General features: G+C 49.8%; 2 protein-coding genes across 3 annotated transcripts; both read left to right on the top strand.

Annotated features, from left to right (window-relative positions):
• Positions 1-3,064: 3,064 nt before the first annotated feature.
• On the top strand, positions 3,065-11,899 carry LOC143834245 (SCAN domain-containing protein 3-like). 2 transcript variants are annotated; one of them, XM_077330902.1, is made up of 5 exons: positions 3,065-3,316; positions 5,353-5,433; positions 6,271-6,397; positions 7,499-7,585; positions 9,936-11,899. In XM_077330902.1, the coding sequence occupies exons 2-5, from the start codon at positions 5,419-5,421 to the stop codon at positions 11,840-11,842; spliced, it is 2,136 nt and encodes a 711-aa protein (XP_077187017.1). In that variant the 5' UTR covers positions 3,065-3,316; positions 5,353-5,418; the 3' UTR covers positions 11,843-11,899. The 2 variants fall into 2 exon arrangements, with proteins under 2 accessions (XP_077187017.1, XP_077187016.1); XM_077330901.1 differs by having other exon boundaries at positions 3,065-3,312.
• A 1,677-nt stretch (positions 11,900-13,576) lies between these two features.
• On the top strand, positions 13,577-22,967 carry LOC143834368 (E3 ubiquitin-protein ligase TRIM7-like). The gene is made up of 8 exons (XM_077331155.1): positions 13,577-14,013; positions 14,883-15,047; positions 15,683-15,778; positions 18,370-18,600; positions 19,188-19,210; positions 20,180-20,298; positions 21,043-21,075; positions 22,409-22,967. The coding sequence occupies exons 1-8, from the start codon at positions 13,675-13,677 to the stop codon at positions 22,921-22,923; spliced, it is 1,521 nt and encodes a 506-aa protein (XP_077187270.1). The 5' UTR covers positions 13,577-13,674; the 3' UTR covers positions 22,924-22,967.
• Positions 22,968-23,158: the final 191 nt, after the last annotated feature.

The raw sequence follows: 23,158 nt of genomic DNA on the forward strand, positions 1-23,158 counted from the left end.
ATACTAGTTGAAATGGAAATTTCTGAGTCATTATAGCCCAGTCAGAAGGTGGGAAGGGTGTTGCAGAGAAAGGCCTCAGGGTGCAAAGGAGCAATGACCATGGTTGATTAGATCAGGGGAGAAATGCCGGAGTACAGAAGCTTCACTCTATAGAACAAAGTTTGAGTTAGGTCAGGCACCTTTCAGCCCAGCCAGGTTTTATTCAAGGTATGAGTTTGTGTGTGCAAGCACACTTCAATGGGTTTAATGGGTTTAAACTACAAGTACAACGATATAGGTTAGATATCAGGAAAAAAAATTTCACAGTCAGAGTAGTTCAGCAGTGGAATAGGCTGCCTAAGGAGGTGGTGAGCTCCCCCTCACTGGCAGTCTTCAAGCAAAGGTTGGAGACACACTTTTCTTGGGTGCTTTAGGATGCTTAGGGCTGATCCTGCGTTGAGTAGGGGGTTGGACTAGATGGCCTCTATGGTCCCTTCCAACTCTATGATTCAAACACCCAAAGCTTATATCTATATCTTGCACAATAAAATCAGAGTCCAGTGGCACCCTTAAGACCAACAAAGATTTATTCTTTATTCTGCAAGCACTCGAAAGCTCCCGCCTTGAATAAATCTTTGTTGGTCTTAAAGGTGCTACTGGACTCTGATTTTATTGTGCTACTTCAGACCAATATGGCTACTCATTTGAATCTATATCTTGAAAAAGACATGGTTGGTCTTCAAGGTGCCCCTTTGTTCTGCTGCTTCAGCCCAACAGGGCAATTCATCTGAGCATCTGTAGTGAGATCAGGAGATAATGGTTCATTCAGCCATGATGGGTCCCTTGTTCTGAACCTGTCAATTAACTTAAATTCAGCAATCTCCGTTTTAATCACCTCCTGAAGCTGCTCTGTCGGAGGGAGGAGTCTTCTGATCATGGGGATATGACGTTTGTATTTTTTTTTTAAAATGAATTTTGAGCTGGGTTTGTGATTTAAGCCAATACCCCGGTTGAAAATGAGAATCAATCTTTGTGGGAGCCTTTAGACCTCACAGAATCCCAGGCAGAGTAAATGGGGAAGTTTTGTTTAGAGACAATGTCGTTGTGCAAATTGCCCCTCAACTGGTGGGCCGTGTCCAATTAAAACGAACAGAGAGATTCCTTCCGAGCAAAATTGAAATGTTATTTGTTGTAGCAAAGAAAAGGGAATCCTGCTTGGGGGGAGGGGGCACCCAAAATAATGCCATCAGCTTTTATATCAATGCACGAATTACTTTCTCTAAGATGTGTATAAATCACCTTTTGTTATACAATTACTCAACGTGGGCTTCCTACATAACATTCATCACCACACTATGGTCAAAGCACAATGCCCTGGTCTTCGGACAGAGCTTCCCACATTCTGGTTCACCTTATCTTGCATGATTTCCAAGAGGCATTCTACAAGTAGTCTATTGTGTTATTAATGAGAGTTACAATTTTGGCTAGTGTCAAGCAGCTATTGCATTGTGCTTAGCAGAGAGCAGTGATTTTAGTTTCTTAACATACTATCTGAAACATTTTTGCGGGGGTGTGCTGACTTTTAGCCAACCTAAGCTGTCTGCAACCACCTGAAACCACTTTAAGCTAAAATGAATTCAAAATGGTCTCATTCTGGTTCATCTGGTTTTAAATGTATGCATTTAGCCTCTCCTCGAAATAATAATTCTGTTTTATTTGAATAACTGTTAAACAAATGTACTTAGATTCACAGTAACAATTAGAACAATTATTGCAGGCTCTTTTCTTTTTAGTTTCAAGCGGTTACATTGTAAAAACAAGGCGTATACACTTATGGAATCGATCTCATGTGTTGTGACCAAAGTAAATTTTGATGAGGACTCGCTTCTTTCTGAGAAACCCTTCGTCAGTGACTCTATGTATTACGGAAGTAGTACATCAAATAGTACAGTGTGGTGTAAAAGTATATATTGATAAACATATAAATCCTAGCACCAGAGTCATGCATAGCTTATGTCAAAATCTCAAGTATTATTCTACTATAATGAATAGTACTTTTTCTTCACTTATGAATGCAAGATCAAAAAAGCTCCACTTAAAATCGCATTATATCAACCGGAAAGAATCATTGAGCCTTTATTTTCATGGCAATGAAAATGCATACCTACAAAATATCCAGTTGACTCAGACCTTTCTCCGTAGTGGCAGGAGATTCAGTGATAAGTTACCAACATAATTGATCCGAAAGATCCCAGGCATTCACCTGTACCCAAATTCTAAGTCGGCATGTTTACAATCCTGATGCTCAAAGGGGAAACACCCTAAAATTAAATTGACTAGATATATCCAAATGTAACCGGCCAGTGTTACATAACAGCAAAAACAAGAGTAACAGAAAAAGCAGACCCAAATACAAATGTTTATAAAAAGCAAAATACATCCAGGTTATTGTTCAATCCCGAAGGTATCAAGCTACCCATACTTAAAATGATGTTCTGCTTCATGGCAGAGCAATCTTTTAATGATGTTCGTTTTCCCCGGTGACCGCTGGCAAGGGCTCATGGGAATTGTAGTCCGTGGGCATCTGGAAAGCCATAATTTGGCTACCAAGTGCCGAGTCAAGCAGCACTCTTTCCTAAAATGCGTACTTTTAGAAGTTGTGTGGAAATTCCAACGCAGGCAAGTTTGCAAGGTCACGCGACACGAATCGTATTGGCGGTATTGCAACTGATAAAAGATCTAATCGTGGGTTTATAATCCTTCAAGGGGCGAATGAATGCTTTAATCTCGACCCTATTAATTGCAAGCCGGGCAAGTGCCACGTTTAAAACATCCCTCGGAGAGAGTTGTAGGAAGGGGAATCTTTTTCTCTTCTGGACGGACGACTTCGTTCCCCAATGCTTCTCCCTCTTTCCCAAGCCAATAGAGGGCTCTCCTCACACCCTTTCATTTGGGAGACCCACGTGCCAATGTTTGCGGGCGACGTTTCTCACCTGGCCCCCTTGGGACTTGTCCCGCAAAGCAGTCATTCATCCCCGGAAATATCGCTAGCCCTTCTGCTAGAGCGCCAGATCCCATCCCCGGGGCACTCCTGCCATGGACTACAATTCCCATGAGCCCCTGCGAGCGCGTCGGCAGCGTAGTCCATGAATACCAGGAAAACCACGCCGGCCACCCCTGCAGGAGACCGTCAAAGAATCAGAAGTTGGTTCCAGGTCGCCTCCCCTTCCCAGGTTCCCGGCTGCCACTTGATTGGCTGGCAGGCATTTTGGAGATCTCGGCGAGATGATGGAGGAGCGGCTGTAGAGCAAGATGGAAAGCGGAGTCAAACGAGTAGGTAAGCGTGGGATAAGTGCGCCTCTCCCCCCCCCCATTCCTGCATCCAGTGTTGCCAGCCTCCAGGTGGGAGCTGGGGATCCCCCGGAATTCCAACTCATCTCCTGGCCACAAAGACCAGTTCCCCGGGAGGAAATGGCTGCTGGGGGGGGGGGGTTGGACTGGATGGCATTGTGCCCCACAGGCGACCAGACCTGCACCCGCAAGAGCCTCTGGGTCCCTTTGTGCAAAGCGGCAAGGTCCGCGCCGATCCCAAACGGGGACCCGAGGAGCTAGGAGCTGCACAGGGGCACGTTGAGGAAGGAGAGAGCAAAAACAAGTCACGGTGGGGGCGGGGGGGGGGGCTGAGCGGGGAAAGGCGAGCGCAGGCACAGGAGGGGTGGGAAGGGTTGGGGGATTGGGTGGGCCGTATTTCTTTAAAACATATTTTCATGCCACCTTTTCATCTGATCAGAGCCCCGAGGTGGGGCACATTAAAAAAAAAGTAAGAAAGCATTTGAATAATTCGAAACATTTAAAACAATCAACATAATTCAATGGATTATCATTAAAGGTAAAAAGTAAAGGTATCCCCTGTGCAAGCACCGAGTCATGTCTGACCCTTGGGGTGACGCCCTCTAGCGTTTTCATGGCAGACTCAATACGGGGTGGTTTGCCAGTGCCTTCCCCAGTCATTATCGTCTACCCCCCAGCAAGCAAGCTGGGTACTCATTTTACCGACCTCGGAAGGATGGAAGGCTGAGTCAACCTTGAGCCGGCTGCTGGGATTGAACTCCCAGCCTCGGCTGCTTTACCACCGTGCGCCACAAGAGGCCCCTAATGAATTATCATTAATATTATTTCTAATTGAAGCTGCCCCCTCTCTGGGCACAGGCTCCCGATGGGCTACAATACAATTTAATATAGCATAATAAACCATTAAAAACAATATAGTTCAAAATTAGCCATTGCTAAACCCTTCCCTTAGCTCCCCAGATTCTCAGACCTATGGTGGAAGATCTTTTTTTTTGGGGGGGGGGGTCATCCAGTTGGTAGTTGTCCACCTGCTGCTTGAAGACTGCCAGCGAGGTAGAGCAAGCCAATTTAATTTCTTCTAGGCCAGGGATCTCCACCAGATTTGTTTTTGCTGGAGACATCATTTTCCATGGTACATACTGGGAAAGGAGGTTGCACCAGAACCAAGGAGATGGGTTACCATTATTGGGTGTCTTTATAGGGATGCCATCCTCCAGGACCTGGAGATCCCCCAAAATTACATCTCCTCTCCAGACAACAGAGATCAGTTCCCCTGGGGAAAATTGCCGCTTGGGAGGATGGACTCTAGGGCCTTCTACCCCACTGAGGCCCCTCCCCAGGTTCTATCCCCTGCCATGGCCAGATGAAACAGAGAAAGTCCTCACCTGCTGGCAAAATAGAGTGATAGAAGAGTCCCAAATTTCTGGTGCCATGACTCAGGTAGCCCTTTCTCTGGTCACTAGCCCAGGGGTAGTCAAACTGCGGCCCTCCAGATGCCAGTATCTGCTGGCAGGGGCTCATGGGAACTGTAGTCCATGGACATCTGGAGGGCAACAGTTTGACCACCCCTGACTAGCCTCGGAGGGTGAAGGGAACTAAAGTCGGGTCTCCGAGAATGCCTGGAGTGAACAGGTACGTTCATATGGGAGAAAATGGTTGTTAAAGTTACAGGGGTAGTCAAACTGCGGCCCTCCAGATGTCCATGGACTACAATTCCCATGAGCCCCTGCCAGCAAACGCTGGCAGGGGCTCATGAGAATTGTAGTCCATGGACATCTGGAGGGCCGCAGTTTGACTACCCCTGTAAGCTTCACCCCAGGCTGTTCAAGCCTTTAAAAGTCCATGCGAACACCTTGAACTGAGCCGGGAAGCAAACTGGAAGCCAGTGTAAATGGAACGAGATTGTTTGGTCTACAGTTTTGGGGGGGGGAGTGGGAAAGGAAAACAGGGAGAAAGGGAGAGAACAATGCTTGGGCAGCAGAAAGAAAGGTTTCCCATCCTCTGTCTTCCTCTCTCTTCCAGGCCCCAAAGGACACCCTTGATGCCTCTGCCGCCATTTTGTTATTTGGTGAGGGGAAAAGAGTTGCCATGGAGATGCCTCAGGTACGAGGGCAGGGGAGCGGGATGCTTGAGCAGGATAGCTCCTTCTCAGAGAAACAGTCTCCTTGCACGTGGCTCTGGAAGATACCAAACAACAGGGCAGTGGGATTCCAGTATGGGTCATCCAATATTACAATATAATAGATTTCCAGGGAATCTTCAATATCCATCCAGGATACTAAATAAATCCCAAAGCGTTTTGCTGCGTAGCTTTATCAAGAGACATCCATTTCAAAATGTTTTCCACTGGAAACTTCAATTTAGTGGAACAATCTCTTCACAGAGAATTATTATCACAATTCTTCTAGCTTGAAGGATATTCTTCAAATCTGGAAAATTGGGCTAAAAGGAATAAAATGAGTTTCAGTCATGATAAATGTAGGAAAAATTAAATGCATTGTTGTGGGATGGGGGAGAGGGATTGTGTCTGACCTTGGCTCTTGTGGCCCTTTCTTGTATGCCCAGGGAAATGCCGATCGCCACTTTGGGGTCAGGAGGCATCTGGGCATAGAACTGAGGTCACTGCATGGGCAGGTAGTTGTGATTTCTTGCAATCTGTGGGGGGTTGGACTAGATGACCCTGGAGGTAACTTTGCAGTTGAATCATGCATGCTACATCTCTTCCATATTCCAACGAAGGATCCATAGTGCAATTATATCCCAGTTTTATCAGATCCTTGGATTTTCTCTAGGCTTCCCGGTCATCTAAAGCAGGGGTAGTCAACCTGTGGTCCTCCAGATGTTCATGGCCTACAATTCCCATGAGACATTTGGAGGACCACAGGTTGACTACCCCTGATCTAAAGAAATGCTTCCTCTTCCTCCTCCTCCTCCTTCCAGGGCTGGGTGTCTTTTGGAGAGGTGGCCGTGTATTTCACCGAGGGGGAGTGGACTCTGCTGAGCTCAGGCCAGAAAGCTCTGTACAAGGAAGTGATGCTGGAGAACTTTGGAAACTTGGCCTCCCTGGGTAAGGATTCTCTTCTCCTTGGCCAGCACGTGTTTCCCCTCCTCCGTCCGCTGTAAGGACGCCATTGAGGAAGGTTGTGGTCATGGGCCTTGGCTGTCCTTTGCCATCTTTCTGGGTGGGGTTTGGGGTTCTTAATGCAGAGAAGGGGCCCCCACCTAGCAGTCCTGTGCCTGGACCAGATGAGAGGGCATCAGAAGAGGTGGGTGCCAAGGGAGACAACATTTGGCAAGGCAGAGCGCTTCCTTCCTGTCTGGAAAGGGGCTCAGAGCTTTGAAGCAGAAGAGAAGGAAAGATATGAAGCCAGTGTGGGGCACTGGTGAAGAACAGTGGCCTTCACTCTGGAGAACTGGGTTTGCTTCCACGCCCCTCCACATGAAGCCAGAGGTGTGACCTTGAGCTAGTCACAGTTCTCTCAGAACTTTCTCAGCCATGCCCAGCTCAGCCATGCCCACTCTTCCTCTGTTGTGGGGAAAGGAAGCAAGGGCAATTGTAAGTGACACACATGAGCCCTGCTGAGTGACCTTGGGCCAGTCACGGCCCTCTCAGAGCTCTCTCAACCCTACCTACCTCACAGGGTGTCTGTTATAGGAAGACGGAGGGAAAGGTGATTATAAACCACTTTGAGACTCCCGAAGAGGCCTTGGTTCTTAGATGACGCTTTTCTCTACCCGAAGGAGGCTCAAAGCGGCTTATATTCCTCTCCCCACAACAGACACCCTGTGAGGTGGGTGAGGCTGAGAGAGCCCTGATATCACTGCTCGGTCAGAACAGTTTTATCAGTGCCGTGGCAAGCCCAAGGACACCCAGCTGGCAGCATGTGGGAGAGTGCAGAATCGAACCTGGCTAGCCAGATTAGAAGTCTGCACTCCTCACCACTACACCAAGTTGGCTCTAGGGGGCAAGAACACCCCTGGCTTCCCTTCCATTTCCTAGTTCCTTTCTGGGCAAGCAGCTGGGTGCGTATCTTCCAAAGCCAGAGATATCAGCTTTGGTCTAGCTGCCGTAGTTGTGGAGGGACGGCACCAATGCTGCTTTGGACTGTTGAATATTTATCTGCACACAGATGAGCCCTAATTATGGTTTTGTTTCCTCCCCAAAAAGGACCTGCTGTTAGCAAACCCGACCTCATATCGTGGCTGGAGAAAGAGCTGTTTCTCCATGACTTTGAAGAAAAAGAGAGATTGGCAGGTTGGTGTCCATATCTGTAATGGGATGTTTTGATGCTTCAGAGCTCTGTGGTTCTTTTCAAGGATGGGTGGGTTTCAGTCCAGTTTTTTTGGCCTAGAAAAGCGGGCTGCACCCGTCACCAAGACAGAAAAAAGGAGAGAGAAAATGCCAGTTAAGGAAACAAGAAGTTTCCATTTGATCAATAAATTTCTTCCCTTCCCACTGCACCACCTGCTTTTTCTTGCTCTCTTTCGTTCAGTTTCTTCCAGGGCAGAATAGCCTCCCCTCAAATTGTGCCTGAAACATCTCTTAATCCTCATGGCAAAATTTGTCTTCAGTTGCTTTTAATGAAAGACGCCTGAATAGGCAATAAGGTGCATTTTTTACAGGTCAAACTGCATTGACTCTCGAATCGCCCGGGAGACAGGCAGGTATATAAATAATTAAAGTAAATAAAAATATTTATTAAGAAGAAGAAGAAGAAGAAGAGTTGGTTCTTATATGCCGCTTTTCTCTATCCAAAGGGGTCTCAAAGCGGCTTCCAGTCATCTTCCCTTTCCTCTCCCCACAACAGACACCCTGTGGGGTGGGTGAGGCTGAGAGAGCGCTGATATCACTGCTCGGTCAGAACAGTTTTATCAGTGCCGTGGCGAGCCCAAGGTCACCCAGCTGGCTGCATGTGGGGGAGCGCAGAATCGAACCTGGCATGCCAGATTAGAAGTCCGCACTCCTAACCACTACACCAAACTGGCTCTCTTAAGATCAGAATCTGTCTTCTGCAAAGCCAGGCCACTTGTGAGTCTAGCCATGTATTTTCCACACCAGCTGGCTGGAGCTCTCAGGGAAGAATAGTTCCCACCCATCACACATTCATTTCTCACTGGGATGCAAGGTGGGCTAGATGGTAGAATAACCAGTATACAAAGAGAACGGGACTTAAAGAGCTTTTCAGAGATGCTTTATAGAAAGGGAAATTATAGAGGTGAACAGTTTCTAGTACCCCACGTATGAACCATACACAGATTTATGACATTGTACAGGAACAAATGTACATCATGCTCATGTATATATTTATTACATATTGTCAGATCTTGTGTATGCTACTTTCTAATCAAGGGCTTGCAACAATCACACTTGAGCAGCAGAATTTTCATGGATTATTGATCAGCGTATCAGTCTTCAGTAATGTTAAATTGCATATTTTCAATCACACAAATGGGTTTTCTTATATTTGATGTCTGTTAATCACTGGCTCTGAATTTTGGCATAGTTTGGCTCTTTAATTATAAAAGGTTGCATTCCCCTGGGCCTGGGGTATTAAGGCTAGAGCAGGGGTAGACAACCTGTGGTCCTCCAGATGTCCATGGACTACAATTCCCATGTGCCCCTGGCAGCAAATGCTGACAGGGGCTCATAGGAATTGTAGTCCATGGACATCTGGAGGACCACAGGTTGACTAGACCTGGGCTAAAGGTAAAGGTAAAGGTATCCCCTGTGCAAGCACCGAGTCATGTCTGACCCTTGGGGTGACGCCCTCTAGCGTTTTCATGGCAGACTCAATACGGGGTGGTTTGCCAGTGCCTTCCCCAGTCATGACCGTTTACCCCCCAGCAAGCTGGGTACTCATTTTACCGACCTCGGAAGGATGGAAGGCTGAGTCAACCTTGAGCCGGCTGCTGGGATTGAACTCCCAGCCTCATGGGCAAAGCTTTCAGACGGCTGTCTTACCACTCTGCGCCACAAGAGGCTCTCAGACCTGGGCTAGAGGATCATAAAATACTATGTGGACGGCTTTATGGTAACCAGTGAATCACCCCTGAAATTAGAACCACCAGCATTGAGATTTCATGTATCAGAAGTAAATTAAAAAGGAATCTAAATCCCAGATGAGCTACTAGGAGAGATTCCAAATTATTCATAATGGGAAGTGGCTTTTACATAAATCACACTTTCTTCCCTTTGGCTAAGTCCGTCTGGCCGATTGCAATTTCAACATAAATTTTAGAAGGGTTAGCTTGTAGATGTGCTTTTTTTGAGTGGACTATTGAACATATTAGTCTTATTGTACATGCCGACCCCCCTCCCAAGAACACAACCCTCAAACTGAATCATATACCGGAAGGTTTCTGAAAGTTATTTCAGTCTATTAAGAAAACAGTTTCCACATGCGGTTGGGACAGTAAGAAGGCCTCCCGTGTTTTGTGGGATATTAGGATTTTCCAAATCCCCTTTTGGGCAGGGCACAAGGAGCCCAGAGGTGCAGGCCCTTGCCCAGGAAGCGTTGTGTGAACCAGGGTAGCTGCGTAGGATGTTTCACATATATATTATATGCGAGAATCCGATTCTCACACAATTTTTTCATATTTTATAGTGGCGGCAGAAAGTGTTGCGGCAGCCTTGAAGGTGACGCTTTCAAGCAATACGAGTACGAAAGAGATGTCTTTGCAGTGTTTCTTCGCGAATGGGAAAAGGCCGCGTGAAGAGACAAGAGAAGAGCCCACTTCCAAGAAAAGGAAAGCCTTTAATAGACGGTACCATGAGTCCTACTTGAAATACGGATTTATCCCGCTAGGCGATTCCCGCATGCCAAGCCCGCTCTGCCTAATATGTGGCAAACAGCTCGCTAATGAGGCAATGAAGCCTTCAAAACTGCTTCGCCACTTGGAGACCCAGCACCCTGGGTTAAAAGACAATCCCCTGGAGTATTTTGAAAGAAAAAAACAGGAACACAACGGGCAGACGAAACTACGGGGGGCCACCACGTCAGTAAATGTGAATGCACTGAGAGCATCGTACTTGGTGGCTAACCGTATTGCTAAGGCTAAAAAGCCATTCACTATTGGTGAGGAATTGATCTTGCCCTCTGCTGCAGACATTTGCCGTGAACTTCTAGGAGAGGCTGATGTTGAAATTATCGCCCAGGTGCCTCTGTCCGCTAGCACCGTGAGCCGGCGCATTGAAGAAATAGCCGAAGACATTGAGGCACAATTGTTGGAGAGGGTTAATAAATCACCATGGTACGCCCTCCAGGTTGACGAATATACAGATGTTGTCCAGAAGGCAATGCTGCTTGCGTATGTACGATACCTATATCAGGAGGATGTGCATGAGGATATGTTATGTGCGCTATCGCTGCCAACCAACACCACCGCCGCAGAACTGTTCAAGTCACTGGATGGTTTTATATCAGGAAAACTGAAATGGTCCTCTTGTGTTGGCATCTGCACAGACGGAGCTGCTGCCATGACCGCACGGCTGTCTGATTTAACTGCTCGGATTAAGGAGGTTGCACCTGAATGCGAATCCACACATTGCATCATTCACTGGGAACTGCTGGCAAGCCGAAAAATGCCACCAGAATTGAACAGCGTCTTGAGTGATATCGTTAAAGTCATTAACCACGTCAAAGCACAAGCCCTCCACTCACGCCTGTTTGAGCAACTTTGTGAGGAGATGGACTCAGAGCACAGGGGCCTTTTCTTGTACACAGAAATAAGATGGTTATTCCGAGGGAGATCGCTGGCCAGAGTGCTTGAGTTACGAGAGCCTCTGCAAAGATTCCTCTCAGAAAAGAAGTCACCGCTGGCAGCAAATTTCAGTGACGAGGGATGGGTCGCCAAACTGGCTTACCTGTGCGACATATTCAGCCTGCTCAATGAACTCAATCTGTCGCTTCAAGGGAAAACGACGACTGTCTTCAAGTTGGCAGATAAAGTAGCTGCGTTTAAAGCCAGATTGGATTTGTGGGGACGGCGCGTGCACAGCGGCATATTGGACACGTTTCCCACATTAGCGGGGATTTTGGGCGAGAGTGAGCCTGCGCCTTCATTCTCCCAGCTGGTGCACGATCACCTGGCTTTGCTTTTAAAGGAGTTTGAGCGCTACTTCCCAACCGCAGAAGACCCACGGACTGGGAAGGAATGGATCCGCGACCCATTTGTCAACCAACCCGGTGAATCTAGCCTGTCTGTCCAGGAAGAAGACCAGCTGCTGGAGATTGCAAATGACGGTGGCCTTAAAAGTATGTTCAAGACAACAACTCTGCCGGCGTTCTGGATTAAAGTCATGGCAGAATACCCTCAGGTCGCCACTACAGCACTGAAAACCCTGCTGCCGTTTCCGACATCCTATCTGTGTGAAGCGGGGTTTTCTGCAGTGGCAGCAACCAAAACAAAATTACCCAGTACACTAAGCAACACACTTCGGGTGTCCTTGTCCCCCATCACTCCCAGATGGGACTGTCTCGTTGCAGAGAAACAAGCTCAGGGGTCCCACTGATTGGTCGCTATCGCGAGTTAAAATTTTCATGGAAATAAAACGTTCTTTATATTCGTTTTTGAGGCGCATCCATGTCTTATTTGGAAGGGGGGGTTTAAACGTTGCCATAGCGACCAGAGTCAGAGAGCGTTAGGGCAGGGGTCGAGAGGAGAGGAGTTGACTACCACTGTTTTAGTGGTATGCAAACACCGTTTTAGTGGTATACAAACACCGTGCTTCTCTATTCTTGCATTCAACACTGTTGTTAATTTAATTCATTCCCCAGTTTTCAAGCTTCATGCTTTCTTTTCCTTTCCGCAGGAGATGCATAATTGTTCCCAGCTACGCTTGGGCATACAACATAATGAAAAGGCCTAGATTTGAGTTTTAAACAATGAAATGTGAGAAAGAATACGTTCTTACAAGAGAGGCCTAGAATGTTACACACCACAAAGTATAGCCTGCCACTCCCAGACAAGCTTTGCACACATACAAAACCCCACAATAAAATAATCTATCCCTTTGGGTCTCATGAAGGTAAGGTGACCAGATCTTAACATTGGTAAAGCGGGACACCATTGACTGGGGGGGGGGGGATTAAAAATTTGGTCTATATGGAGCAACAAAAATATTCATAGAATGCAAAAATAGCATATATATATTATATATATAGAAATTATATATATATATATATAATTTCAACTAAAGTACAATTTTCTAAATACAATTTTCTAAATGCCCCCAGATGCCCCTCCAAAAGTGGGACAATCTGGTCACCTTACACGAAGGAGAAAACAACCAGGAAACATGCTTCAGTTTGTCAAGGGGGCACAGGTCAGCCTAATAGCGTTTCTTTATAGGCTACTTTCTGCAGACAAAAAGTTTAAGCTACGGGACAGTTTTCCTACTGTAAGACTAAAGTGGTCCAGCCCAGGAAAAGCTCTTGCACTCTTGAAAGGAGACTTTTCCTGGCCTAAAGGACTGACCAGCAGCACCAGGTTTGGGAAATAGCTAGAGACTTTGGGGGCAGAGCCCGGCGTGGGCATGATTTGGAGCAGGGAGGGCCTCAGTGGGGTACGAGGCCATAGAGTCCGCCCTTCAAAGCCTCCATGTTCTCCAGGGGGACTGAGCTCTGCAGTCTGGTGATGAGCTGCAATTCCGGGGGACCCCCAGGCTCCACCTGAAAGGTGGCTTCCCTCACTGGGGGGAGGGAGCCTGGCGAACAGACACCTCGCACGTGGGGGGGGGATTCCACCTTTGCCAGGCTGGTTTGCTGTTTGTCTGGAGCAGGGGTAGTCAACCTGTGGTCCTCCAGATGTTCATGGACTACAATCCCATGTAGTCCATGAACATCTGGAGGATCACAGGTTGACTACCTATGGCCTGGAGTTTTCTTGGGGGGGGGCATTTAGACGTCTGACTCCGCAAGGGCCAGGTGTGTCCCCCCCCCCGGCAGCCCCTGGACGCCTCCCCCCGCCCTCTCCTCTTCCCGTCGGCGTCCACTTTGCCTCTTCCTCAGCAGCCGGGCGGAGCGGAGGGTTTCCCGACTTCGGACCCCTCGCCTGCCCCCCAGACCCCGGGAGCGAAGCCTCCCACGGCGGCCCAGGGACCCGCAGCCCCGTTTGCGAAGCCCTCCCGCCCCTCGACGCCGCCTGCGGTGCAAACGCCGGGCCAAGGAGGCTCGGCCGCCCCCCCCCCCGGTCCCTTGGAGGTTCTTGTGTTTGCTGCTCGACGGCCGGGCGGCCCGTCCCTCCCCCTCTCGGGGCCACTGGCGGGAAGGGAGCCGCCCCGTCGCTGCGGGGAAAAGGGAAACCGAAACCAGCTCGGCTCTTCTCCCCCTTCCAGAGGCGGCCATGGCGTCGGGGGGTCCCGTCGAGGAGCTCTGCGAGGAGGCCTCCTGCTCCGTCTGCCTCGACTTCTTCAGGGACCCGGTCACGATCCCCGAGTGCGGCCACAGCTTCTGCCGCGCCTGCCTGGACCGCAGCTGGAGGGAGTCGGGCGCGCCGCCGTCCTGCCCCCAGTGCCGCGGGAGCGCGCAGGAGGGCACCCTGCGCCCCAACCAGCAGCTGGCCAACATGGTGGGGCTGATCCAGAAGCTGCGCCCCGTGGAGGAGAAGGGCGGCGTCTGCCAGAAGCACCGCGAGCCCCTGAAGTTCTCCTGCCGGGACGACGGGGCTCCCCAGGAAAACAGGGTAAGGGATCCGGGCGGACTCTGCAGCACCCAGCGCCGACCTCCCCTTGGCTGCCGGGGCCTCTGGAGGTGAGGACTGTCGCCCCTTGCTGGCTGGTCGCTTCGAATAGACGGTGATCTCCAGGGTGATATTATTAACGCCCCTTCTCTCTACCCCACCCCGACCCCCTCAGCCATAAAGGGGCTTGCAAGCCAGCGGCTACTAATACACGGCTTGGGAAAGGTGCTTGGGGCAGGGGGTCATCGTAATGGGGAGGGGGCCGGCTACCACCGCTTCTTCATCCCATCCTATAGGAACCTAAGAGGAAGTCATGTTTGATCAGGCCACCCCCAGCCCTACGCTTTGTGCCCCACAGTGGCCCAGATCCAGGTGCCGTCAGGAGGCCCCCTAGGAGTGGAGCCAGAACCCCCTCCCCCCGGGTACCCCCTCCCCCCGGGTATCCCCCCCCCCTAGAACAAAGAATACTGAGCTGGCCGGTATACTTCTGATATTGTCTAATATGCAAGATTATATTATTAATGCCTCCCCTCTCCACCGCCCCCATCAACAGGCATGTCAGGAGCCATTCTGTTATATTCTGTGGAGTGGCCAAACTGTGGCTCTCCGGATATCCATGGACTACAATTCCCACGAGCCCTTGCCGGCATTGGCAGGGGCTCGTGGGAATAGTAGTCCATAGAATCTGGTACTCCATAGCTGCTCCCACCAACCCCAGAAGAGAGATTATGGAACTCCCTCATGCAGGGAAGATATCTCCTCCCCCAAACACATAGGGTTACACTTGATGCATCCAGCATATATATTACAATTTTCGGGGTAGGGGGAGGAGGTGAAACGAATCCTGTTCCTTTGCTTTGGGCACCAATCAGGCAGTCGTGGCAGCCGAAAAAGGCGGAGTCTGCCAGAAGCACCAGGAGCCGGTGAAGCTCTTCTGCAGGGACGACAAAGCCCTCCTCTGCTTGGTCTGCGACCGATCCAAGCAGCACCGAGGTCACGAAACCCTTCCTCTCGAGGAGGCCTCCCAAGAGTACAAGGTAGGAAATTTACGCGGTGGAGGTGTATGGGGGAAGAGCCATATATGCTTCTCTTCTCCTTGGTCACTGTGCAGGGAAGCCCCCTCCAGTTTCCTCCCCGGCCCTGGGGCCAAACTGGGGATTGGAAAGACCCCTTTGCTTCCTTTTTCCATGCTTCTGGTCCCCCTGCTGAGGCCACGGTGAGGGGATACAGGGAGACGAGTCACTTAGCGTCTGAGCGTTTGCGTGCAAGAACAGTTCTGTGTCTGATCTTCTGTATGTACCAGTTGTGATCTCTACACATGCACACACCGCTTTTCTGTTTTCAGTTGCCCTTGGGTTTGGCATAACACTGTGATCCTTCCACTCAGATACCTAGTTTTCCCTGGACTGCAATAGTTTTTGTCTCAAACCTGCTTGGGATCATTATTTCAGAGTTATTTCGGGAAACTGTGGAGTGGAAGGGAATGGGGCCCCATCCCCATGAGGGAGGGACTTCTCTCTAGCATTTGAGAAAATGATGTAAGGATCCATTGCCAACATCTGCCAGTTATATCCTGTTTGACCCTTCATAACAGTTTTGCTTGTCATCTGTTTTGTAGTAAACTTCCACAAAGTGTCCAATCTCTGTTTCGGGTCTCCCCCCCCCCCCCCAGGATGAGTTCTGCAACCATCTGGAGATCCTGAAGGAGGAGAGAGAGAAAATTCTTGCATATAAAGGAGAAGTTGAGAAGGAGAGCCAAGACCTGCTTGTAAGTGTGCCTTTGGCTGGGGAGTCAACTGAGTCCAGAACAAGGACCGAAGGAAACAACAGAGTACATTCCAGAAGAGTTTGCCCAGTCCCTGCCCCCTGGCGACCTAGGCAATCCTTAGGGGTGCCTAGTGGATAGACAGCCCCTGGTTATTCCTCCAGACCAAGATCTTTGTTGTGGCTGTCGGGTGTTTCTTTCTGGGACAGAATTAGTTGGCTTCCCAAGGAGCTCTCCGCTGTGGGGTGTAGGCCGGGCAGATGAACATACCTGTGTCCAGGTGTCCAGAGCCAGCTTGGTGTAGTGGTTAGGAGTGCGGACTTCTAATCTGGCATGCCAGGTTCGATTCTGCACTCCCCCACATGCTGCCAGCTGGGTGACCTTGGGCTCGCCACGGCACTGATAAAACTGTTCTGACCGGGCAGTGATATCAGGGCGAATGTAAGCCACTTTGAGACTCCTTCAGGTAGAGAAAAGTTGCATATAAGAACCAACTCTTCTTCTTCAGTAATATTAGGGCTCTCTCAGCCTCACCTCCCTCCCAGGGTGTCTGTTGTGGGGAGAGGAAAGGGAAGGCGAATGTAAGCCACTTTGAGACTCCTTCAGGTAGAGAAAAGTTGCATATAAGAACCAACTCTTCTTCTTCAGTAATATTAGGGCTCTCTCAGCCTCACCTCCCTCCCAGGGTGTCTGTTGTGGGGAGAGGAAAGGGAAGGTGAATGTAAGCCACTTTGAGACTCCTTCAGGTAGAGAAAAGTTGCATATAAGAACCAACTCTTCTTCTTCAGTAATATCTGGGCTCTCTCAGCCTAACCCACCCCACACGGTGTCTGTTGTGGGGATAGGAATGGGAAGGCGACTGTAAGCCGCTTTGAGCCTCCTTCGGGTAGGGAAAAGCGGCATATAAGAACCAGCTCTTCTTCTTCTTCTTATGTGTGTGCACAAACACTGGAAGGCAGGAGAAGGGTCTGACAATAGATACTTGCTTGTTTATTTATTTGGATTTTTATACTGCCCGTTCTTTACAGCTCTGGGCGGTTTACATGGAACATCATGTAATTTTACATGGAACGTTATAATAATTTAATCTATAACATACACGTTTCAATACAACCTCATAACAACCAAGTAACACATTTATAACACAACATAAATAACAATGATAAGAGAGAGGACAGACTTGGGGTGCTCAATAGTGGGTCGATTTTTCCTTTGGCCCCTTTTTCTTATCCAGAGTTTCAGTCGGGAGACCAAAGGAAGGAAAGGGACTTCCCAGCTCTTTTGCCTCCAGGGGAATTGTCACCGTTGACCGCTCACCCAGCTAGAATTCCATAAACAGATTTATTTCGGAATTAACAGAGTGGTTACAGCTGTGTCTCATGACATGCAAATTGACGGAGACGGTTTTCCAAAACAGATCGTAGGTTAAGCTTTCTACAGGCCGTGCCCAGACCTAACACCACATGACAGTGACACGTTATAAACTAGGTGGTACATGGATGGCGTTTTTGGGGTTTTCCATGGTAGGGAACACCCCTAATTCTCATGGCTGATGCCCACGTTCCCAGCAGGCCTTTATGGTTAAAGTAGGCCTCATGACAGCCAACTGAGGGGATGTAGTGGATGGGACAATACCAGGTGCATGTATGATCTTCACACGATGTTCATTCTCTCTCCCTGATTATCCCCCAACAGGTTTCCCAGTTCTAAAGCCTAATATAATATCTTGGCTCTTATAACTTATTAGGGCCAACATGATTATATGGCTAGATGTGATTCTGTGAATATAGGACTAACCTATCAGTGAAACCTATATGACTTCATATATGTGTGGGCAAATACCAGCAACCTAATAGTTTATGATGTGAACTGCTATATGTCTGTATCTAGCCTAATTTCAGGACAGCTACAAGGTCTAGTGTAACTTAACCTATAGAGTAATACAATTAATGGTTTAGGATTTTTGGAACCTGGACCTTTTCATGGGATTGCCCCCTCCCCTCAGGGGCACCAGTACAAACCCCCAAGACTGTTTTCCAGGCTCAGCTTCCAGACACCTTCTTCCCACTCACCTCCCAGCCTTGGGAAAATATCACCAACCTCAGGGACTGATAATACATAACAAACACGGCTGCCAGCTCCCTCCTTGGGAAAGGAACTGTCTCCAAGTGTAGTTTCCCAGCCAGGCCAAAGCACACTGGGAGAGGGCCCAAGTCCCGTTTAGGACCACCCAAACCAAGCAACACGACAGGATCATACCAGATCCTGACAGGTATCCTCTGTGGGGATGAGCAGATGGAGAGTGTTTGAGTGGGGAATCAAAAGGATGCCAGAAGCCCCTTCTACACTCTTGGTCCTCTGCTGCAGACTCAGTCCTCTGTAGCCGAAATACCCCATCCAGGAGTTGGAGTGAGAGCCGTGTGTCCTGTAGCCCTGAGGACGGGTCTTCAGGGATCTTTCTCTTTCCCTGCCAGATGTTGCTGTGATCCCTGTGAAAGGCCAGAGTGCCCTTCAGCTGAGAGTCTCCTGAAGTCCCTGCAGGGACCAGGCTGTGTTCCTGACCTTGGCCTGCTTTTCTTCTCTTGCCACCTCAGACACAAACCACAGGAGCAAAGCGAGAGACAGCAGCCAAATTCAGGAAACTGCGCCAGTTTCTGGAGGCACAAGAGAAACTTCTTGCGGCCCAAATGGAAGAGCTGGAGAAGGAGATAGCCGCCAAAAGGGACCAGCACCTGGCCGAACTCTCTGAAGCCCTCTCTGCTCTGGAAAGCCTCATCCGGGAGGTGGAAGAGAAGTGCCAGCAGTCGCCCAGTGAACTCCTTCAGGTGAGGGGGTGGCAGGAACAGGCAGCATCCCCTGGGGGAGGAGGCTGCCCCCCACCGCATATATTTATATATTTGTTTGTTTGTTTGTATATATTTACCACCACAGTCAATTCAGACTCACAGTGGTTCACAATAAAACTTCCTGTTCCTCCTTTCCTGGTTGAGCTAGCCCGGTCTACACTCTCAAGCATGGCCGGGGATCCCACGGGTGGGGAATGGGGGATGGCTCTTCGTATAATGGTTAGGGAGCTGCAGGGAAAGGTGGGAGACGTAGGAATGCCTGAGGCTATTGAGCATTTGTGTGAGACCAACACATGGGAGGAAAACTTGGTTCACGGGGAGCTCTTTGACAGGACAAGAAATGAAGGTTGCATGAAAGATTTTCTGCAGCAGCTTTCAAAAGGAGGGTGAGGACTATACTGTGGACCTCTTGAGTCGTCAACTCTGTCATCCGCGTGTCCTCTGAGAAGGCTTCACTCTGCCTGCGGATCTCTCTCTGTCTCTCCAGGGTCTGTGGGGGCTTCCCAGGGTCACCTGTGGCAGAGGTTGAGTTTCCACTTCTCTCTTTTTCTCGTTTCCTCTTTCAGGATGTCCGAAGCACCTTGCAGAGGTGAGTGGATTTCTGCCTCGTTGCCCTCCTGCGGCTGGGATGGATCTGAGGAGTGGCCAGAGAAAGTGGCCCTTGAGGCTCAAGACCACAAGAGATGTGACAAAGATTGCAGGCCTCCATCCCCTTGTTAATGGCAATCTGTGGAGGAACGCAGACCCGTGTGCAGAAATGGATGCCCCAAAACAGCATGTGGCCCTTTCTTGTGTGTCTGTCCCATTTCTGTCCTGCCCTCCCTCTAAGGCAGTGGTCCCCAACCCCCGGTCTGGAGACCGGTACCGGGCCGCATCTCCTCCTCGACCTGCCACTCTGCTGCTGGCTCACCTTTGATGCTCTCCAGCGGCTGCAATGGCTGGGGCTCCCCCTGGGCATGGCACTGCACAGGTGCTGCTGGCAGCGCCCCCAACGGGTGGCGGGAAGTCAGGGACGCTGGCAGGAAAGCAAGACTACCCCCCCCCCCCGGGCTTCAATTAAATTGTCAAGTGTTGACCGGTCCCCGGTGATCAAAAGTTTGGGGACCACTGCTCTAAGGAGCTCGGGAGAGGTGACTTGATTCTCCCTTCCTCATGACAGCCCTGCTAGAGAAGTGAGGGGGCAAGAGGAAGGGAACCTCCAGGGCCACCCAGCCAGCTGGAAGGCTGAGCACTAAAGCAGGGCCTCTGTGGTCCTCATGCACCTGTCTTCCCTCTACAACCCCAGTAGATTTCTCCTCATTTCCCCATACAGATGTTAGCAGGAGATGTGAAAGGGAAGTTTGAAGTCCCCCATCCTGTTCCTCTTGAGATCTGTTTTGCCTGGCTTGGGGGGGTCTCTGGAGCTATTGAAAGGGGACAGCCTCTCCCTGCAGAGGGCCTCCCCTTTTTCCCTGCTTTCCACCTCCACATGCATTTGGCCCTTCTGCTTAGTCCTGCCCCCATTTCTTTGCTCCCCTGGTCAGGATAGATGGAGACCCAGCACCTTATTTCCCTCCAGGTATGAAGGATATGAGACCTTTGCAAAGCCTGAGACTTCTCCTCTTGCACTGAAGTGGAGGATCTGGGACTTCTGTGACATCAACCACTTGCTGGAGGGAGCCCTGAAGCAACTGAAAGGTAATGAAGAACAGCTGCTAGGGATTGAGACGGTCATTAGGTGAGGCCAGGTGTGAAAATAGAACCACCGAGGTCAGCTGTAACACTGGCAGGGCAAGGCGGTCAGAGAATTGGGATGCCCACTGCAGAAGGTTGTTTTAGTTTACCATGGAACAATTCCTGATCCAACTTCCTTCTCTGGCTTTAGCACCCTGTTGCATTCTCTGCATTTTCTCACAATGTTTCCATTGTTCATTCCTGTGCCCAAGCTTCTCCCTCCCTCCCAGCCATGCCACTCTCTGGCCTGGATTACATTTGTGATGGGAGCCACCAGAGCCAGCCAGCTCTTCTTCTTGGAAGTGGACAAGGCTGGGGGTGAGGCAGATCCCCCATTGGCCCTCCATTGACAAGTGGCAACTCCCTATTTGGGAGCACGTACCATGGAGGACCAATCAGGTGGTGGATGTTTCGTTAGCATACAAATATACTTTATCATATAAAGCTTTTCATTGCAAGGAAATAGGGTCTTTATTCAAAGCTTCCCCCTTATATCTCCCCAAGGAGAAAGTCTGCAGATTTACATTTTAAATAGATGAAAGCTGAGAATTCAGAGGAACTCCTAGCACTAAAGTAGCACTAAAGTCGCTTCTCCTCGGTCCTTCAGATAAAATGAAGATAAAAATACATTGTTAATGGATGTTGTCTAGTCATTTGTGGTCTGTTCAAGAGTCGGCTGCTTAATTTCTGTTCCATTTGCTTCCTCAGACAGTCTCGATTCTGGACTTCCCCTGCAGAAAGGTAAATTTATTATTATTTATTATTAGATTTAGTGCACTAATCCATTATAAAGGTAAAGGTATCCCCTGTGCAAGCACCGAGTCATGTCTGACCCTTGGGGTGACGCCCTCTAGCGTTTTCATGGCAGACTCAATACGGGGTGGTTTGCCAGTGCCTTCCCCAGTCATTACCGTTTACCCCCCAGCAAGCAAGCTGGGTACTCATTTTACCGACCTCGGAAGGATGGAAGGCTGAGTCAACCTTGAGCCGGCTGCTGGGATTGAACTCCCAGCCTCGTGGGCAGACAGCTTCAGACAGCATGACTGCTGCCTTACCACTCTGCGCCACAAAAGGCTCTAGTCCATTATATCTGATCTAAAAAGCTTCACCTCACAATCTTCCTTCTGCTTGGAGTCTCCTCAGGGACCCAATTCCCTGGAGACTCCTGTTTTGTCCCCCAAAATCTTACCCAGCCAGTTCCTCGAGGATTTCTTCTCATGAGACTTGTCAGGACTTCCCAGAATAACAGAGAAATGGAACTCTGAGGGGATGACCTGCCTCTTTTCATCTCAGAAGACCAGAAGAAGAGGCTGCTGGATCATACCAGTGGCCCATGTAGCCCACCACTCTGGCTCTCAAGGTCAAACGGGGAAAGGGGGGTCAGCACCCAGGAAAGGCACTGTGCAGGCACACGTCATAGCACCCGTTGTATTCCTGGATTTGCCCCTAGCGAAGCAGTAATATCAGGGGTCTCTCAGCCTGACCTACCTCGCAGGGCGTGTGTTGTGGGGAGAGGAAGGGAAGGTGTGTCAGCCACTTTGAGACTCCTGGTAGAGAAAAGCAGCATATAAGGACCAAATCCTCTTCTTGGTTCAAGACCAGGAGCTTTGCTGTGCCTTTCGACTTCCTTCAATAGGACACGGGAAGGAAGGGGGATTAAAACCACCAAAAAGTAGGGAGTGGAAAGCAGAGAAAGCTGCACTGGGGAAATATCTGAACAACCCCCCAGGTCAGGGAGACCCACAGGGAAGGGGCTCAAGAGAGACACTCGCAAGAGGGTCATGCTTAGGGCTGATCCTGCGTTGAGCAGGGGGTTGGACTAGATGGCCTGTATGGCCCCTTCCAACTCTATGATTCTATGATTCTATGACTAGATGGCCTGTATGGCCCCTTCCAACTCTATGATTCTATGATTCTATGACTAGATGGCCTGCATGGCCCCTTCCAACTCTATGATTCTATGATTCTATGACTAGATGGCCTGTATGGCCCCTTCCAACTCTATGATTCTAGGTCTGGGTTCTTCTCTCAGCTGAACCTTCTTCTCTTCTCTCTCCTCCTCTCCCCCCAACAGCAAATGTGACCCTGGATCCGGACACAGCCCACCCCATCCTCATCCTGTCTGAGGATCTGAAAAGTGTTACAGCTGGGGAAAAAATTCAGGCTCTGCCCGTGAATCCTGAGAGATTTGACCATTTTCCTGCTGTCCTGGGCCGTGAGGGATTCACAGCCGGCCGCCATTTCTGGGAAGTCCTTGTGGGAAGTGAGGAAGACTGGATGGTGGGGGTGGCCAGGAAGTCTGTGAGGAGGAAGGGAAAGACCCTCCTTAGTCCTGAGGAAGGTATCTGGCCTCTGGGGAAGTGGAACGGCAGCCACGGGGCTTATGGAGTTGACGATTATCTTTCTCTGACCCCGAGTGGGGAGCTGCAGAGGGTCCGCGTGTGTCTGAACTACGCTGGGGGTCGAGTGGCCTTTTTCAACGCTGACAGAGGAGACCTTCTCTATGAGTACTCCGGGGCCTCCTTCTCTGGGGAAACACTCCTGCCCTTCTTTTTTGTGAATTTCAACGGCCATCTCACAATCTCTTAAGACCATTTCTTCACACCGTGACATTCAATAAGAAATTATTATTTCTTAGCCTCCAGCTTCTGTTTTGTGACTGGTCCCGTAAAGCAGTGGTCCCCAACCTTTTTTAGGCTGGGGACCGGCAGGGCATTGGGCCGCGCCCACAGGGACCGCGCCCGCGCGGGCCACGCCCACGCTTCGGGCCGCGCCCGCGGCCACGCCCGCGGATCGGGCCGCGCCCGGCCGCGCCCGCCGGCCG

This window comes from Paroedura picta, chromosome 3 (genome assembly GCF_049243985.1).
Source record: "Paroedura picta isolate Pp20150507F chromosome 3, Ppicta_v3.0, whole genome shotgun sequence".
Lineage (NCBI taxonomy): Eukaryota > Metazoa > Chordata > Lepidosauria > Squamata > Gekkonidae > Paroedura > Paroedura picta.